This window comes from Sapajus apella, unplaced genomic scaffold (genome assembly GCF_009761245.1).
Source record: "Sapajus apella isolate SASKATOON/1434 unplaced genomic scaffold, GSC_monkey_1.0 scaffold43, whole genome shotgun sequence".
Lineage (NCBI taxonomy): Eukaryota > Metazoa > Chordata > Mammalia > Primates > Cebidae > Sapajus > Sapajus apella.
This window is the reverse complement of record NW_022436983.1, coordinates 19133259-19150484: the sequence shown is the minus strand read 5'-3', so window position 1 is coordinate 19150484 and position 17226 is coordinate 19133259. Positions and strand designations below refer to the sequence as shown.

Sequence of the window (17226 nt, the reverse complement as noted above, 5' to 3'; positions counted from 1 at the left end):
TGTTCATTTTCATCACTGTCATCTCAGGTCAGGGGACTCCCAGGGCTTTATAATCAGATAAAATCAGTTTTGCTCAATTGCTATGTGACTTGGCCCAACTTCTACACCTTTGTTTCTTCCTCTCCGTAAGGAGATACCTAGACCTTAGAGCTGTGATAATGTTAAGTACTTTGAAATCTGTATCATGGGGTCGATATAGTTATTATTGCTTTAATTCTGTGGGGAGGAGCTATGTCACCTACTTCAGAATTTCTGCAGCATCCCAGCCTTCAAAGCCTGTCACAACCTTACCTGTAACCCAGAGACCCAAAGTCTGAATTTCACCCATGGTTGGGCCCATGCAGTATATGTGTGTTGTCATCATTTAATAATTTCACATGCAAATTAAGAGCTCCGGCTTCTCTGAACTTGGCCAGATCTGGTGAGGCCATCCCTTCACACTTAACAGCCTCTTTCATTTTGTGAGCCAGTTGGCTTCAAATTTGCAAAATGCCCCTCCCATCTCCAGCTTTGTCCTTTGCTTCGAGTCTGTGTCCCCTGAACACTCTGAGCTGTATCCTCTTCTAATATTTTTGCCTCTTCATATAGCAGCCTCCCTGTGGCACTCCGGGAAAGCCCAATAAATTCTAAGAGAGCCTTTATCACAGTGTTCGGTAGACAGATCTTGATTTCATCAAATACCTTTCCTGAGCTGGCACCAGAGGTGAGAACCAGCCCCTTTCCTCCCTGAACCACGGCGCCTTTACTCTGTGCTCCCGGCACCTGCCAGGGCTAGGCAGTTAGGGACACAATAAATGGCAGCTTCTATTTTATTTATTTTTATTTATTTATTTTTTTTGAGATGGAGTTTTGCTCTTGTTGCTCAGGCTGGAATGCAATGACGCAATCTCAACTCACTGCAACCTCCACCTCCTGGGTTCAAGTGATTTTCTTGTCTCAGCCTCCTGAGTAGCTGGGATTACAGGTGTGCACCACCACAACTGGCTAATTTTGTATTTTTAGTAGAGACGGGGTTTCACCATGTTGGCCGGGCTGGTTTTGAACTCCTGACCTCAAGTGATCCACCCACCTGCCTGGCTGGCAGCTTCTATTTGAAAGGGTTTTGTTTCTTGACAGAGTCTTGCTCTGCTGCCCAGGCTGGAGTGCAGTGGCACAGTCTTGGCTTACCGCAACCTTTGCCTCCCAGTTTCAAGTGATTCTCATGCCTTAGTCTCCCAAGTAGCTAGAATTACAAGTGCGCACCACCACCCCTGGCTAATTTTTGAATTTTTAGTAGACAGTTTTGCCATGTTGGCCAGGCTGGTCTTGAACTCCTGACCTCAAGTGATCTGACTGCCTCAGCCTCCCAAAGTGCTGAGATAACAGATGTGAGCCACTATGCCTGGCCTATTTTAAAGGCTTTATGAATATAAAGTTCTACATATTTGCTGTATACATTTCAAAGGTGATAGATTAAATGAAAGGAGGACGTGCCCTTTCCCCAGTGTGTCTCTATCATGTTCCCCAATGGTGGTCTTTGCTAAATTTGGGATATTCTTTTATTTTCTGTATCTGCAGATAGTCTACATACTATTTTGCAAATTAAACTTTTTCTTTTTCTTTTCTTTTTTTTTTGGAGACAGGGTCTGGCTCTGTCACCCGGGCTGGAGTACAATGGCGAGACCTCAGCTCATTGCAGCCTCTGTCTCCTGGGCTCAAGCAATCCTCCCACCTCAGCCTCCCGAGTAGCTGGGACTACAGGCATGCACCACCATGCCTGGCTAATTTTTGCTTCTGTTTCGTTGGGTTTTTTTTTTGGTAGAGATGAGATTTCACATGTTGCCCAGGCTGGTCTCAAACTCCTGGGCTCAGGCAATCTGCCTGCCTCAGCCTCCCAAAGAGCTACCCCGCCATACTTTTTCATTTAAGGGGTAATCAATACCAAATTAAATAATACAAGTAAAGTGCTTAGAGCAATGACTACTATTTTTAACGTGTCATGGACAACTTTCTGAATTGGTATATGCAGATATGCTTTTATTATTGTTCCCAGGCTGAGGGCAGGGAAGTCCCTGCAGAAACTGTCTTGAAGAAATGGGTTAAATGTGCCCTCCCTTGAGGTAGATGTGGTTGATCTCACAGAAATTCAAGTGGAAAAGGCATACTATGGTGAGGAGCTAATAAAGGCACCCTCCCCCTCCTTCGATAATGCTGATTGGTGGTATCCAATCATCTGCGGCAGGGATGGTGCCCGGACCGGGGCTGAGGGAGGCCTGCCCAGTACCTGGTCCAGGCCTGGGACTTCTGAGCACTGCCAGCCCAGGCCTCTCCTGCCTACCCGGACCAGCCTCCTCAGTGAGTGGGGGAGGTGCTGCTCAGGCCTGATGCTGATCTCTTTTGACAGCTGCTCCTAAGGCTGGCAGGATGGTAGGCAGTGGGGGAAGGGACCAGATTTAAAGGTCCAGTTGCCCCGCCCCCCTGGCAGACCTGGGCAGAAGGCGCGGGTGAGCATCCTCTGAGGGCTTGGGTCTTGCGCATATAGAAGGTCAGAAACCCCTCTACCCTAGTTTCCACTTCTTGGTTTCATGGAGACTGCTGGTCTTCACATCTGCTCCCACCCTACAGGCCACCAGGGAGACCAGTGCCGATCACCATGCGATTTCGACGCCTGACCCCTGGTTACTTCCGGGTGCTACAGGTAAGTACCCCTGATCAACGGCTTTTGGCATGACTGACCCCTTCTTCCCCCTACCATAGCTGGGTTGACACCCCCAACAGCCAAGCTGTCACGTTCCCCGCCGCCTGAGCAGCAGAGGCCCAGATGGGCAGTGAAGCGAAAGGGATTGGGGTGGAATCTCCCTGGGGCAGCACTGGCATCCATGTCTCCTTCCCCCAGCTGCACCTACTCATCCCCTTCCCACTCCCCACCTTCCTGGAAGTCTCAACTGATCCCTCAGGCTGTGCGCCTCCAGATGCAGATAGCTGGTGAGCTGAAGGCAGAGCCCCGGAGTCCGCTGGCTGGCGTTGTGGCTACAGTGCTAGCTGTCCTCGGGCTGGGTGGCTCCTGCTATGCGGTCTGGAAGATGGTGGGGCAGCGGCGGCTGCCACGGAACCCATAACAAAGAAGACTGACTCTCACCTGGACGCTGGAGGTAGGTGACTCAGGAGGGGGCTGCAATCTCAGAAGCCTGCTTCTTTTCTGGGGATCATTCTATGTCGGAAGCAGGACAGAGTAATCTGATCCCACTCCTGCCACCCCACACTGTATCAGGGCTCCATCTGGGTGTTCCAGTTCAGATGCTAGGACCTCAGAGGGAAGGCAGGGATGCAGGCTCCAAAGATAGACCAAGTGGAGGGTAGACACCCTAGGCCTGGTGCACAGAAAGTAGTAAAGAAACCATTCCAGGGCAGGAGTTTGGGACGGTGGCCTGGAAGTTAGAGAATTGGAGGCAAGCTCTCTTTGTCCAGTTCCTTTATTGGAGGCAGGGCACCCAGAAGAGGCCATCCGCTTCACAAACCCAGCGCCAAAAGGGGCTGGCACACCCCCTCCCAGCCTAGTCCATGCGTCACTGTCCATGAGCAACTCTTTTGCCCTGCATCCTCAGGCCATGTCAGATAGAAGTGTCCATCTCAGGGACCTCGGTGGACACTTCTGTGGGCACTGCCAGCCGCCTGGGGGACACATAGGATCCCATACCCGCTGCCCTCTCCGCCTCTTCCTGACTGTAGGGCTCGACGCTCAGCTGCTTCAGCCTGGCAGAAAGAAGAATAGGAGTTGGGAGCTGACCAGGTGCGAGCCCTATCTGCCGAGCACCCATCCATCAATCCTCTCCTCACTCCTTCATACCTTTTCTTGTGGTCTTTGGATCGGAAGTGGGTCTTCAGGTTGGCGGAATCGATGAAGTACCTCCTGTAGGGAGGGAAGTGAGAAGGAGAGTGAGGAGGTGATGTCTACCAAGTACACCTATCTCCCTAGCCCTAGCTTGTCCCTGACACCAGGATCTGAGCCTGAGGAACTGGAGGCGGGAGGAACCACGGGTCCCAAGAGAGAAGACTCCGCGCCGCCAGGGGCTCGAACTTCACATTTCCCGGCCGGTACCTCGGACCCTCCTCCGCCCTAGGCCGGGCTCGGCCGGTACTCACGCGCAGGCCAGACAGCGGTGCAGGCCGCCCCCTGGCAGGTCGGGGTCCGGCTCGGCGTCCGGGTCGGGCTGGGGCCGTGCGGGTCCCTGCTGCCGCAGCTCGCGGTGAATCTCATCCAGGTCCGGCCGCCGCCGCTTCGCTTTCATCTGCCGGGCTAGGGAGTGCGCTCGGTGCGCGCCTGTCCGGCGGGAGCGACCCATGGCCAGAAAAAGCCCGGCAAAGGGGCCGGGAGCAAAGCAAGGAGTACACGTGTGGGCGCTTCCGGGTCGCCCAACGACGTCAGGAGACGCCGGGGAGCGAGGGAGGCTAGGCCTGACCGCTTCCGACAGATGACGTCACTCCCTCGGCCAGCGGCTCGAGCGCCCCCAGGCGGCCGTCGACGTCAGTGACCGAGCTCAGGACGGGGCCCCAAAAGTATGCCCACTGAAGGGCAAGGCCACGCAGGCCCTCGCTGGGGAGGCGCGGGTGGTGCGTGCGTCTGGGGGTTTCGGGGCCGTCTTGCTGCCTTGCTCTCCCTGGCCTGGCCCAACAAGTCTCAGTGCCAACCTCTACCCCTGTCATCCCTTCCTGGTTCCCAGACCTTGGACTCTGTGGTGGGGGTGGGATGCTTTATCTCTGGAAAGCACTGATAAATGTCTGTGTCGTGAATAAATCAATATATGACTGAGAGTGAATGAGTTTGGAATCCCAGCCCTAACAGGGCTTCCGGAGATATCTCCAGTCCCTGAAAAAGCCCTCACCACTTCTCCCTGGTCCCCAGTTATCTCTTGAGTCTCCATCCTCCCTCTGCCCTCAGTCAACTCTGTGAAGGGTGTTCCTCCCCAGAGACTGCAGTTCTCAGGCATCCAGACTCCAGAGGGCTCAGTTCTTCTCACAAGTACTCATGGAAAGACCTCTCCATCTTTGCCTCCTTTTTCTAAGCCCTGGGCTCCCAGAGGTGGGCTGGCAGCAAAGACCCAGGTGTTGCAAACTCAGAGTGGGCAGAAGCCTAGAGGACCTTTCCCTGTTCATAGGAGCCTGGTGCCTCCCAGGCTGGCCAGAGCCAACTCAGCTGGAAGCGGCCAGAGGAGCTTAGCAATAATTCAGGGACTCCAGCTCTTTGGAATCTGTTGCCAGGAAACAAGGAGACAGGCACGTGCATCCCTGGGGAGAGGAATCAGTTTCCAGCCCAGACAAAGAAGTGAAATGTAAGTCCAAGGTGCCCACTGGGGGCCTGGGGAACTTCCACTCCAGCTCATTGAGGCTGAGTAGGGATGCCGGGTGGAGCCCTGCTGAGGATACAACTGGTATGACCATAGTCACCAGGGCTCCAGTGTGGGTCCCATTCCTCAGGATTTTGTGCATGGAAGATTTTCCTGGAGACATGCTAAGAGATGGACAACCTCAAGTATTTCTAGGCCCATAAAGAAGGCCTCCCTAGAGACAGAGAGATAGAGAAGGCCTGTCTAGAGACGTTATTCTTGGCCAATATGGGTCAAGACAAGGGGGTAAGATGGTGGAAGCCTGTTCCATCCTCCATCACCTTCCCTCCAACTCCTCTGGATCAGGTTCATTTCCTGGGCTCTGTGCCAGCTGGGGAGGCTGGTGCATCTTTAATGAAGTCACCAGATCCGTCGGACAGGCTCTTGGCCTCACCAAGTTCCTGGAGCCAGACTCACTGGTATCCATTGAGCCACCACCTTCCTGTGCCTGGATGCCGGGCCTCTTCCCCCTGCAGCCATGAACCAGGCCTTCTGGAAAACCTACAAGTCCAAAGTGCTACAGACCCTGAGTGGGGAATCTGAGGAAGACCTGGCAGATGAGGTGGGTGCCATCCATGCATGCTAGGTGGAGCATGTGCAGAGGGGCAGCAGGAATGAGTGGTATGAAGTGGGGCACAGAATAGGCTTGGAGGTGGGGGGACACATTTGTGCAGACGGCACATTCAGGGATGGTAAAGAGCACGGTGCAGCATCAGAAAGCCAGGACATTCAGGAAAACTGAGGAAGAAGAAAAGACCTGGGGACCATGGGAGGAGTGGCTGCTGTCTCCAAAGATCTCGAGGCTGCCACATGGAAGAGATTCTTCTAGGACAAGTGGGCAGTAGGCACACGAACACACTTAGCTGGACACAGCTTTCTAATGGGAGCAAAAGTGGGAGTGATGTAGTAAGTCCCCTGTTACTAGAGGCAGGGGGAGTGGCACCTGTACTAGAAAGGCCACTGTAACGGCATCAGATCAAAGCCATACTGAGACCATGCTTTGTCCTGACATTAAAAAACAAACAGACCAGGCCGGACGCGGTGGCTCATGCCTGTAATCCTAGCACTTTGGAAGGCCAAGTTGGGTATATTGCCTAAGCTCAGGAGTTGAAGACCAGCCTGCGCAACATGTCGAAACCCCGTCTCTACTAAAATACAAAAAAAGTAGCTGGGTGTGGCAGCATGCACCTGTAATCCCAGCTACTTGGAAGAATCACCTGAACCTGGGAGGCAGATGTTGCAGTGAGCCCAGATTGTGCCACTGCACTCCAGCCTGGGTGACAGAGCAAAACTCTGTCTCAAAAAAAAAAAAAAAAGACACCAGGCCAGGTGCAGTGGCTCATGCCTGAAATCCTAGAACTTTGGGAGGCCAAGACAGGTAGATCACCTGAGATCAGGAGTTTAAGACCAGCCTGGCTAACATGGCGAAACCCCACCTCTACTAAAAATACAAAAATTAGCTGGCTGTAGTGGTGGGCGCCTATAATCCTATCTACTCAGGAGGCTGAGGCAGGAGGATCACTTGAGCCCAGGATTTCAAGACCAGCATGGGTGACATAGTGAAACACTCTTTCTACAAAAAAAAAAAAAAAATAGATGGTCATGGTGGCACACACCTGTAGTCCCAGCTACTCAGGTGGCTGAGGTGGCTGGAACGCTTGAGCCCAGGGAGGTCGAGGCTCCACTGCACTACAGCCTGTGCGACATGTGAGACCTCGTCTCAAAACAACAGCAGCAGCAAAGCTTCTGAAACTATGGACAGTCTTATGTCTGAGGCTGTGATAAGTGGCAGTCACACAATCACAAAATGTGGCAGTGGCAGGAATTGGTCCAGAGGGGTAGGGAATGGTTTGAATTCTTGAATGTCTGGAGAGGTTGGGCTTGTGCAGAAGTGTCTGTGGGTAAGTGGTGTGATCAGTGTCTGGGTGGAATCCCCAGTGAAGGTGTATGTGCAGGTGTGAACATTTTGGGCAGCAGTCTATGACTGCATGCCTCTGTGTAGACATTTGCAGGTGTTATGTTTGTATGCTGTGTGTGTTTTGGTATCTGTATTTGGGGGAGAGGTTTTGTGTATTGCGGATGGGCCTCTGTGCAGCTGTCTGTGGTTATATAAGTGCACAGGTGTAAATGGTATAACTGTGTGTGTTCTTGTATAGGTACCTCAAACACATACGTCTATGTACAGGCATGCTTACGTACAGGTGTGTGTCTACATCAGGGTGCATGCCCATGTCCATGTGCTTTTGGGTGTGTATGAGTGTGTCTGTGGTGGGCAGGTATGTGTGCTCAAGGGTGTTTGTAGCCCGGCTGTGGTGGCTCACACCTGTAATCCCAGCACTTTGGAAGGCCAAGGTGGGCAGATCACTTGAAGCCAGGAATTTGAGACCAGCCTGGCCAACATGGTAAAACCCCATCTCTACTAAAAATACAAAAATTAGCCAGGCATGGTGGGGGGTGCCTGTAGTCCCAGATACTCAGGAGGCTGAGGCAGGAGAAACTCTTGAACCCAGGAGGCGGAGGTTGCAGTGAGCCGAGATCGTGTCACTGTACTCCACAGCACTTTGGCCTGAGTAACAGAGCAAGACTCTGTCTCACAAAAAAAAAAAAAAAAAAAGAAAAAGAAAAAAAATGGTGTCTGCAGGGATTTACTCTACAGGTATACCTGTATACATTCCTGTGTGCTCTTGCAGAGCTGTGGGGTGTATAGGTGTGTTTAGTTCTGTGGGGTTTGGAGTACCTGGTCTGTGTGTACTAGGATAGCAGTGAGGGAGGGAGATCACACTCCTCTGCGGCCTCTCTCATGCTGTGGGGGGGGTCTTGTGTCCCAGAGGGAGAACCCAGCATTAGTGGAGTCTGAGATGGCAGAACCAATGGAGGAGACCTTCAATCCCATGTCACAGCTGGCCCGCCGGGTAAGTCTTCTCTCTTCTTCCACACCAACCCTAGGCAGCCTGGCAGAGGCTTCTCTGGAGTCCTGGAAGGTTGTGCTGGGCCCCTTTCCTGACTCCCACCCCGCTTCCCAGGTTCAGGGAGTCGGGATGAAAGGCTGGCTGACAATGTCATCTCTGTTTAACAAAGAAGATGAGGATAAGCTGCTGCCACCGGAGCCTTGTGCTGACCAGTATGTGTGTGTGTGTTTGGGCGTGGTTCTGGAAGGGGCCTGCAGTCCCCCTCTGCCTGGTCCTTTCTTTCTGGTCAGTTTGTCTTTCTAACCACAGAGGGCTGAGAAGGGGCAGCCCCAGGCTGTTTCTGTTTCTCTCAGCAGGAAACAGGCCAAATCGGCAAATCTGGGAGATTAGGGTAAATCTCAGGAGGAATTGACCAGCTGTTGGGATTGAGGTGCTAGAAGGTATTTATGGGCTTTCTCAACCCATCCACTTAGGAGGGGCCGTCTCTCTAAAATCCGAGAACGGAGAATAGCTTCAGGTCTATAGGTTCTGCAACAGAAGGTGATCCAGATCAAAGGTTCCCAAATACTGTCTAACCTTACCCTCCAAGGAAGCATGTGACAAACATATTCCTGGACCTCCTTCAGAGACTCCGATTCGGCAGGCGTGGCAGGGCCCTGGGGATCTAGCTGTTTTCAGCAGGCTCCCCACCCGGGACCCTGCAGCACCTACTTTGGGAACCACTGTCTTAGAAGGTCTTTGATGCCCAGGATTAGGGGGTAGGACCTGGGACCTCAGTCTCCCTCCTGGCTCTATCTCTGGCACACTCTCCATTTCTGCCTTTTCCTCCATCCTGGTCACATCCCCCTCTCACCCTTGACCCTATTCTTTTCTCCTAGGGTCCCCAAGACCCATCCATCTCTCCCTCCCCCAGGTTTCCATTCTCCTCCCCCCACATACCCATCCCCAGTTCCCTAAGGAACTTCTCGGACTCGAGGCTTCAGCTTCAAGCGCCATCACCTCTCCTTGACTGTCCTCCCCCCCACATCTCCCCACCTCTCTTGAGTCCCCTTGCTCTCCCCTAAGCCTCTCACTTAGGCCTTCCTGTCACTTCACCTTTCTCCTGTGTCCCTAGTCCCCCTTTCCCTCAATCCCAGGACCGTGCCCTGCCCATGCCCTACCTCTTTTCCCTAAGGCATCCCTCGGGTGGGATCTAAACAGCCCCTCCCGCTTCCACCTGCTCTCCCGCGGATCCTTCCAGCTTCCCAGACCTACGCGCGCCTCCAGCGTCCCTCCTCGAGCCTCGCCTGAACCCCTGACCTCATTGTCTCCCCAGGGATCCCGATGACTGTCCCCTCCCTCCACACCCCTCGCCTAATCCCCTGACCCTGTCCCACCCCAGCCCCCTTTCCCAGGGCCTCTGAGCCCTCCCCTTGCCTCCAGGCCCTGACCCGCCCCTCGACCCTGTCCCCCTGTAGTCACCTGACCCCGCGCCTCACTAGAACTCCTGAGTCGGCCTGGGCTCCCCCGACCCCACTAAACCCGTCCCTCGGCCCCGCCTCCTCTCCGATGTTCTCCTCGGGACCGCTCGGCCGCTCCCCTGACCGCGACCCTCTTTCGCAGCCCTCTAGCGGCGGGAAGTCCCTCGCAGGCGGCGGCGGCGGAGGCGCGCGGCCCGGGCTTCTGGGACGCGTTCGCCAGCAGGTGGCAGCAGCAGCAGGCGGCGGCTGCGTCCATGCTGCGCGGCGCCGAGCCTACCCCAGAGCCGGACCCCGAACTCGGGGACGAGGCCGTCGAGCGCCCCGAGTCGCAGGAGGCCGAGCCGGTGGCCGGCTTCAAGTGGGGCTTCCTCACCCACAAACTGGCCGAGATGAGAGTGAAGGCCACGCCCAAGGGCGACTAGCAGGCTGGCCGAACCCAGCGCCCGCTGCTCCCATCCCTGATAAAATCCCTGGCCCGACAGCCTGTGTGACTGTGTGCTTTTGTCCGGACATCAAGAAAGGCTGCTTTTGTGGGGACGACCTCGGGCGGGGTCCAGCTGGAGGGATCCTCGCCTCACCAAACATACAGGGGAAAATGACCAAAGACAGCCCGCATATCAGGATGGGTTTTTTATTTAAGGTACAACTTTCCAGTAAGCTGGGGAGCTCCACAGGACTTCGTCCACTGCCCTCTCCAGCCTCATTTAATTCAACAAACTGTGCCTGTGGTCCTACTATGTGCGCCGTCCCTGTACTAGGCAAAGGTCAGAGACTAACGAGAGAACCCGGACTACCAGCAGGTCCCACAAAAGGTGACAAATTCAGTCACAAAAGTAGGGCTGTACTTGGGAGCTCAGAGCAGGTGAGGCTGACTGGGGCATTCAGGAAGGCTTCCTGGAGAATATACGTAATCTCCAAGAAGGGAGAGTGGAGAGAAAAGGAACAGCAACCCAAGCAAAGGAAGGAGGTGCATGAACGAAGACTCAGAGGTGCGAACCTGTGATAAATAGGCGACCTTGTGTGTCCTTGCAGGAAAGGGAGGCAGTGGCAGGAGCCTGGGGGCTAGCAGAAAAGCTTCCCTTCTTTTCGTGTCCGAAAGGTTGGATCCTCCACATCTCAGCCCTTCATACCCAGTGACCACAACCCAGGCAGCAAAACTTCTGGAATGGGGCCTTGTAGGATCTGGTGGACCCCAGATTTCTGGAGCAGACGCCCCCTCAGGCTCCCAAAACGCGCTATTCCCAGCTCCTAGCTCTAGTTTGGATCGACCTGGAGGCCGGTGGAAATCACAACAGTGTTAGAACTAATTCAGTAGAAGTCACAGCAGTTATCGTTTATTGAGCACTTTCTCTATGCTGGGCACTTTGCCATGCGCATTACAACTATTTTGAAATACTTGCATCCCGTACTCCTCCCTCCTTAGTAACGGAGGGGTCCAGCTGCTTCAGAGGTCAAGTGCTTGCCCAGGGTCACACAGTAGTCAGTCGGGAACCCACACTCCAGAACCCGCTCGGTTAACCACAAAAACCGGTTTGCCTCCTTCCTCAGCTCCCCATTTAAATTACATTTTAGCTGTATTCAGCAGGTTTGCGCATCTCCCACCGAGTCCTGACTCCCCAGACCTGGCCTCCACAGGGGCCACGAGGCACCTCCCTCTCCCTTCGCCGCGGGCTCAGGGAAGGGCCTTCGCCAGCAACTTGTCCCACCTCTCCAAGGTTCAGACGCGAAACTGAGTTCCAGAGGCAAGGGCTTGCGCAAAGGCGGGCTTGCGCAAAGGCACCCAGCGCGTCAGAAGCGGGGTGTCCCCGTCCGTGCCCGGGGCCAGCCCCGCGCTCCGCACTGCCCTGGAGCCGGCTCCGGAGCCGCGGCGGTCACACCTCGGACTCGCGCGGCGGTCCGCGGGCGCGCTGGCAGCCGTACAGCCACTGGATGACGCGCGCGTTGCGCTCCACCACCGACACCGGGGGGCGCCCGTCCCGCGCCGAGCCCGCTGCCTCCGAGCCGCCGCCACCGCCCGCGCCGTCCGGGCTGTCCACGCCCCTGTCGCTGGACGTCCAGTCGCTGGCGTCCCCGGAGCCGGGCGGCGGCGAAGTTCCGGCCTGCGGGCTGGCCTCGGCGCCCCAGCTCTGCGGGGAGAAGCGCTCTGCGCCCAGAACCTCCACCAGCGCGCGCTCCAGGCCGCAGTAGTTGAAGAAGCGCTCCTTCTCCGACAGGGGCAGTGAGCACGTGGGGCACAGCTCCCGCTTTCCCGTCGCTTCCGGGGCATCCTGGGGCGCGGCCCAGCCACCTGAAGCCGCAGGTCGCTCTGTGGAGGCGGGGCTGCTCGGGGCAGCGTCCCGCGGGGCGCCCAGAAAGAGGCGCCGCACCAGCCCCTGGCCCTTGGCGTTCTCTTTGTTCACCGAAGCTTTGCAGTCTCGCTTCTGGCGGTAAAAGATGAGGGAGTCAGGCCTTGGCAGCCGCCTGCTGCTTCCGCGGCGGGCCGGCCTGGGCGTCCTGGGCGATGCAGGGGGCCCCAGCTCGTTGCAGGGGTGCGGCGTCAGCGGCCCGGGACTCCCACGCAGGGCTGGCTCCTGTCGCCTAGCTATCACCTGGTACGTCTTGACATACTTGGCTTTGTCGGCTTCCAGCCTCTCCACAGCGCTGGGGGTCCTTGCTCTGGACGGAGTGGAGGGAGGGGCCAGGAGCATCTTAGCAGAGCTGGGTAGGACAGTTCCTCATAAGTAGCCAGCCACGGGGCCAAGAGCGCTTGGCTTGGGCTCTCACAGACCTGCAGGGAGAGAGGAATGGTCAGGGGAAAGACAGGAACTGTCCCTGCTCCTCTTCTGCTGGCATTCCTCAGTATGGGATCAGTCAGCCACCCCTCTCCCATCCAGGTTAGCCGGTCCCATGTCCAGGGAGTAGAGGCTCAGGCCATCCCTTTCTCCGTCCTTCAGAGACATTGAGTGGGGATCTCTCTTGCCACTCAGAAACATATGCCCCTTTGAAGGTGCCCCGGTCTGGCCACAGGGCCATGCAGGCAGGCCTCAGCAAGCAGGACACTTGGAAAAGGAAACGGCTGGTCCCGGCCCAATTCCTGAAAGTGGCTTCAACCGGAAAAAATACCTCTTCCCAACCCAGCAGCCTTGAGCACAAGACAAGGAGGCTCCCAGCCACAGGCTGGCTCCAGCAGGGCCCACCCTTCCCGCCCCCAAACACCGAGGTCAGGGATATAACCACAGGGTAGGAGCCTCCAGTAATTGCAGCCAACTGCCCTTCCCAGGCCCAGCAGGGCCATCCGGGCAGGAGAGGGAGGTGGTCCCCAGGCCCTATCAGCTACTGCCAGCTACTCTGCCCCTGCCAAGGGGATCTCGGAATGCCAAACTGTAAACATTACCTTGTTTAACCTTTGCATTTCCATTTCATGAGGAGGAAACTGGCCTAGAGAGAAGGGGGGGGACTTGTTCGGGTCCTGTTGAGAGTTAGGGGCCAGGACTGGAACACAGGTTTCTTGCCTTGCAGTTCAGATTGGATCTCTCACTTGCCTATCAGAACTTCTCTCTGAGGCCTGGCGCAATGGCTGACACCTGTAATCCCAGTACTCTGGGAGGCCGAGGCGGGTGGATCACCTTAGGTCAGGAGTTCCAGACCAGCCTGGCCGACATGGCGAAACCCTGTCTCTACTAAAAATACAAAAATTAGCCAGGTGTGGTGGCGCTCACCTGTAATCCCAGCTACTTGGGAGGCTGAGGCAGGAGAATCACTGGAACCTGAGAGGCAGAGGCTGCAGTGAGCCAAGATCACAGCACTGCGCTACAGCATGGGTGATGGGGCGAGACTTCGTCTCAAAAAAAAAAAAAAAAAAAAAAACCTTCTCACTGATATTTTGTGTGTATTCCTGCTGCTATAAAACCAAGCAATTTCCGTTAGAAAGGGGCCCCTTGCCTCACTAAAAAGTTCCTTCCACTAATTATTCCTAATAACTTGAGCTCTTCCCAGAATTCTGCCCTCAGGGTCCTTGTCCCCTTTTTATCCTGAGACCTCCTGACCCTTCTCCACCTCCTTTCTGCCGGGGAAAGGGGCGAGGAGGGGTTGTAAATCAAGAGCTGACAGTTCTCTTAGCAGTAACAGAATGGGCCACCCACATGGCCCTGCACACCCGACCCCACCCTATCTCCCCCTACTCCCCCTAAGTCCGGGAGGCTGAGGGACTTTGGATCTGGGGACAACAAAGGAACAGAACTCGCCAGGGAAGCAGGGAGAGGGTCTTCGAGAGGCCTTGGGGCAGAGACCCTGCCAGGCCCAGCCCACCCCCATGCCCATCATTCAGTCTGCCCAAGGGTAGTTGAGGCCTGGGAACCAAGGAGAGCCTGGCAGTGTCCCCCTCCCTGTCTCTCAGGGATTCTTCAGGGCAGTGGGTCGGATTCCAAGATCCCAGGAAGGCACTGCTTGTCTGACCCCGTGGGTGCCCTCTGTCCTCTCCTCTTCTCCCCAGCAAGGAGACTATAAAAAGTCCTTAATCACAAGGACCAAAATAGTCTGTCATCCACAGCCTCTTCCCTGCCTTCCGGGCTAGCCTGGAGGCTGGACCTCAGACATCCCACCCTAGAAGCCTGGCAGGCGGCCTCAGTCCCTCCATCCCCTTGCTCGCCTTCTCCCAGTCCGGAAGTTTGTGTTCTCAACTCTGCCCAAGGCTTTGGCTCTGGGCATGGGCTATCTTTTAGGCTCACTAGTTTGGCACCAGTCTTCCTGCCCTCAGGTTCCTGGGTTCCTTCCCACCCCAGCCCTGGGCTCAGGGTGCACTCACCTCTGCGTGGGAGGCCTAATTGCAGGGGTCCTTGGGCAGGTCCAGACTGAGGGCAGGAGTGGACAGCAGGGACTAGAAGTAACTTTGGTGGCGGCCAAACCTCACTCTCCACAGGAAAAGCAGAGAGAGCCTCCACCCCCCGCCCCCCAAATTAACCCTTGCCTTCCTGACGAAGAGCCTGGCCTCATTAACTCCTTCCTGATCACAGTCTCTGCACTATGAGGACCTGTGAACCAAGTCCAGCTCCCTTTATTTTACAGATGGTCAAACAGTCCCTGCCCAGTTGGCTGGGGAGGTACTGTGAGCGTGGGCAGAGCCAGGACTCTAAACAAGGCCTCCTGATCCCCAGGCTTCCTCCAAAGGCCTGGAGTGGGGGTGCTTTGTATGTGGGGTCAGCCCCCTCCCAGGGCTGTGGCAGATGCTCTGACAGTCTGAATGGGAAGGCAGAGGAAGGTTCTAGTCGACTTGCGTTTTGCCCTCTGTGGCAGGCTGAGACCTGTCCTGGTCTGGATGCTGGGTGGTGTCAAGCCTACATTCCCTAGGGGTGAGGCCAGGAATCTGCAGCCTAAGGCTGGGGGCATTGGTGCTGCAGATGTGCAGGTGAGCCTGTGCTGGCAAGTCTTGGCATGAAGGTGACCCTGGAGCCCACTAGAGCTGCGTCTGCCCAAGGTCCTCTCATGGCAGATGGAATTGGCTGGGAAGACAACGATGAGGGGCTGATTCCAGGATCAAGCCCAGGTCATTCGGTCCCCTTCCTTCTCTGCCCACACTTGAAGCCTCTTAGAGCTTCTTCCATCAGAGTTTCTTCTCTGACACCTTATGTCTCAAGGTGAAACCCTACCTCTTAGGAGAGCTCCTCCCCTGTCCCCAGCAGACAAACTAAACTCCAGCTCAGAGTTCAAAGACCAGTTCCCCTGCCAAAGGATCCTTGCCCCTTGGCTGGACACCTTCCCATGTTCCTCCTCCTCGTTTCTAGCCCTCTCCATGTTTGCAGAGCATGTTCCCATCTGTGCTCTCTGATCTCCTTTGACCCCTGCCCAAGGACCCTAGGCAGAAGTCCAGCAGGAATGACCCCCTACTTAATGAGTAAGGAAACAGGAACTGAGACGGGAGAGAGATGCCCAAAGCCCAGCTTCAAATCCACGCTTCCAACTGCACCCTCTGCCTGTCAAGTCAGTAATGGGTCTGAAAAGCCAAGACCCATCTCCTGGTAAGAGGTTTTTATTACCTAAAGGGGGGATTTTGTTTTGGGGACTTTGTTGGTGATAGTTCCATATGGAGTAGTTACACCACCTTTTAAAATGCCATCAGCTACATTGTCATACTACCCATGACAATCTTTGGAGAAGGTTTTGTTATTTTTCCCATTTATGGCTGACGAGACTGAGGCACAGAGAGGAGAAATAACTTCTCGAAGCTCACTGAATTAGGAGTAATAGCTAAAGTCTGGCCCTGTCGCTCAGGCTGGAGTGGAGTGGCGCGATCTCACTCGGCTCACTGAAACCTCCACCTCCCAGGTTCAAGCGATTCTCCTGCCTCAGCCTCCTGAGTAGCTGGGACTACAGGCGCATGCCACCATGCCCAGCTAATTTTTGTATTTTTAGGCCACCCTCCTCGGGCTTCCAAAGTGCAAGGATTACAGGCCTGAGCCACTGATCCCAGTCAATAACTTTATTGAGAGATTAATATATGTTAGGGGCTCTTCTAAGTACTTCACATAAGGATTAACATATTTAATCCTCAAAAACAACCCAATGAAATGGCATTTTTGGGCCGGGCATGGTGGCTTACGCCTGTAATCCCAGCACTTTGGGAGGCGGAGGTGGGCCGATCACTTAAGGCCAGGAGTTTGAGACCAGCCTGGCCAACATGGCAAAACCCCATCTCTACTAAAAATACAAAAATTAGCTGGATGTGGTGGCGCATGCCTATAATCTCAGCTACTCAGGAGGCTGAGGCAGGAGAATCACTTGAATCTGGGAGGTGGAGGTTGCAGTGAACCAAGATCACACCACTGAACTCCAGCCTGGGCAACAAGGCAAGACTCTGTCTAAAAAAAAAAAAAAAAAAAATGGCACTTTCATTCTCCTAACTTTATAGATGAAGGCTGGTGGTGCCAGCTTGGTCCTGAGATCTGGTCAGGAAGGGGTTAAGCAGGGGAGGTGGGCAGGGCCCAGCTGGGATACTGTCAATGGCAGGAAACCTGGCCCACCACCGCAGTAGCTGAGGGGGGAGGATGGGGATGTTGTATCTGACTCTGCAACCCCCATCCCTTTGGTCTTAAAGGAGCATCCAGGTTGGGTGGTGGGACCAGCAGGATCAACGGCAGATGCTGGAGTACAGAAAGAGGGAATCTGGGTACAATGCAGGTGACGCTCTGGGGCAGCTCTTGGTCCTCCACACCGGAGCCCTCAGTTAGAAGTGCCCAGGAGAGTTTGGTCAGGGAGGGGAGACAGCTCCAGCTCTGGGAGCCCCCAGTGAGACAGGAGTGGCACAGCTCTGCTCTCAGGGATCTCTGGTGCGGATTGGGGGAGGGCTAAGCAGCCTTGCTCTCAGGAGCTCTCCGTGTGAGGGCAACAGACCTCTGCCCTGGTGCCGATGGACAGAATCCTGGGAGACAGGCACAGACAGACCTTCTACCCAATGGGCAGAGCAGGGTCTGGGAGGAGAGGTCGAATTGGATTGGCTTTCTGGGTAAAGGGGCTCTGAAA

At 55.2% G+C, this 17226-nt stretch overlaps 3 protein-coding genes and 1 long non-coding RNA gene across 4 annotated transcripts; 2 read left to right on the top strand and 2 right to left on the bottom strand.

Annotated features, from left to right (window-relative positions):
- Positions 1–2368: 2368 nt before the first annotated feature.
- On the top strand, positions 2369–4786 carry LOC116566509. The gene is made up of 4 exons (XR_004275894.1): positions 2369–2524; positions 2605–2677; positions 2952–3131; positions 3709–4786. It is a non-coding gene; the product is annotated as an uncharacterized LOC116566509 (long non-coding RNA).
- On the bottom strand, positions 3435–4424 carry ZNF593 (zinc finger protein 593). The gene is made up of 3 exons (XM_032300917.1): positions 4123–4424; positions 3827–3889; positions 3435–3732 (listed from the first exon to the last, which is right to left on the bottom strand). Exons 1-3 carry the CDS (start codon positions 4320–4322, stop codon positions 3591–3593), a joined length of 405 nt encoding a protein of 134 aa, XP_032156808.1. The 5' UTR covers positions 4323–4424; the 3' UTR covers positions 3435–3590.
- A 99-nt stretch (positions 4787–4885) lies between the features above and the next one.
- Positions 4886–10189, top strand: CUNH1orf232 (chromosome unknown C1orf232 homolog). The gene is made up of 4 exons (XM_032300916.1): positions 4886–5925; positions 8192–8275; positions 8387–8484; positions 9875–10189. Exons 1-4 carry the CDS (start codon positions 5842–5844, stop codon positions 10152–10154), a joined length of 546 nt encoding a protein of 181 aa, XP_032156807.1. The 5' UTR covers positions 4886–5841; the 3' UTR covers positions 10155–10189.
- Positions 10190–11039: 850 nt separating this feature from the next.
- Positions 11040–14622, bottom strand: FAM110D (family with sequence similarity 110 member D). Its single transcript, XM_032300914.1, has 2 exons — positions 14516–14622; positions 11040–12499 (listed from the first exon to the last, which is right to left on the bottom strand). The coding sequence occupies exon 2, from the start codon at positions 12417–12419 to the stop codon at positions 11604–11606; it is 816 nt and encodes a 271-aa protein (XP_032156805.1). The 5' UTR covers positions 12420–12499; positions 14516–14622; the 3' UTR covers positions 11040–11603.
- Between the last annotated feature and the right edge of the window lie 2604 nt (positions 14623–17226).

Bases quoted from the DNA above. Each gene is read 5' to 3' on its own strand.
- ZNF593 (XM_032300917.1), bottom strand. From the start codon at position 4,322: ATGGGTCGCTCCCGCCGGACAGGCGCGCACCGAGCGCACTCCCTAGCC. The intron at 3,890-4,122 runs GTGAGTACCGGC...CCCTCCCTACAG, and splicing joins CACCGCTGTCTGGCCTGCGC to GAGGTACTTCATCGATTCCG. The intron at 3,733-3,826 runs GTATGAAGGAGT...TCTTTCTGCCAG, and splicing joins TCCAAAGACCACAAGAAAAG to GCTGAAGCAGCTGAGCGTCG.
- CUNH1orf232 (XM_032300916.1), top strand. From the start codon at position 5,842: ATGAACCAGGCCTTCTGGAAAACCTACAAGTCCAAAGTGCTACAGACC. The intron at 5,926-8,191 runs GTGGGTGCCATC...CTTGTGTCCCAG, and splicing joins AGGAAGACCTGGCAGATGAG to AGGGAGAACCCAGCATTAGT. The intron at 8,276-8,386 runs GTAAGTCTTCTC...CCCGCTTCCCAG, and splicing joins TGTCACAGCTGGCCCGCCGG to GTTCAGGGAGTCGGGATGAA.
- FAM110D (XM_032300914.1), bottom strand. From the start codon at position 12,419: ATGCTCCTGGCCCCTCCCTCCACTCCGTCCAGAGCAAGGACCCCCAGC.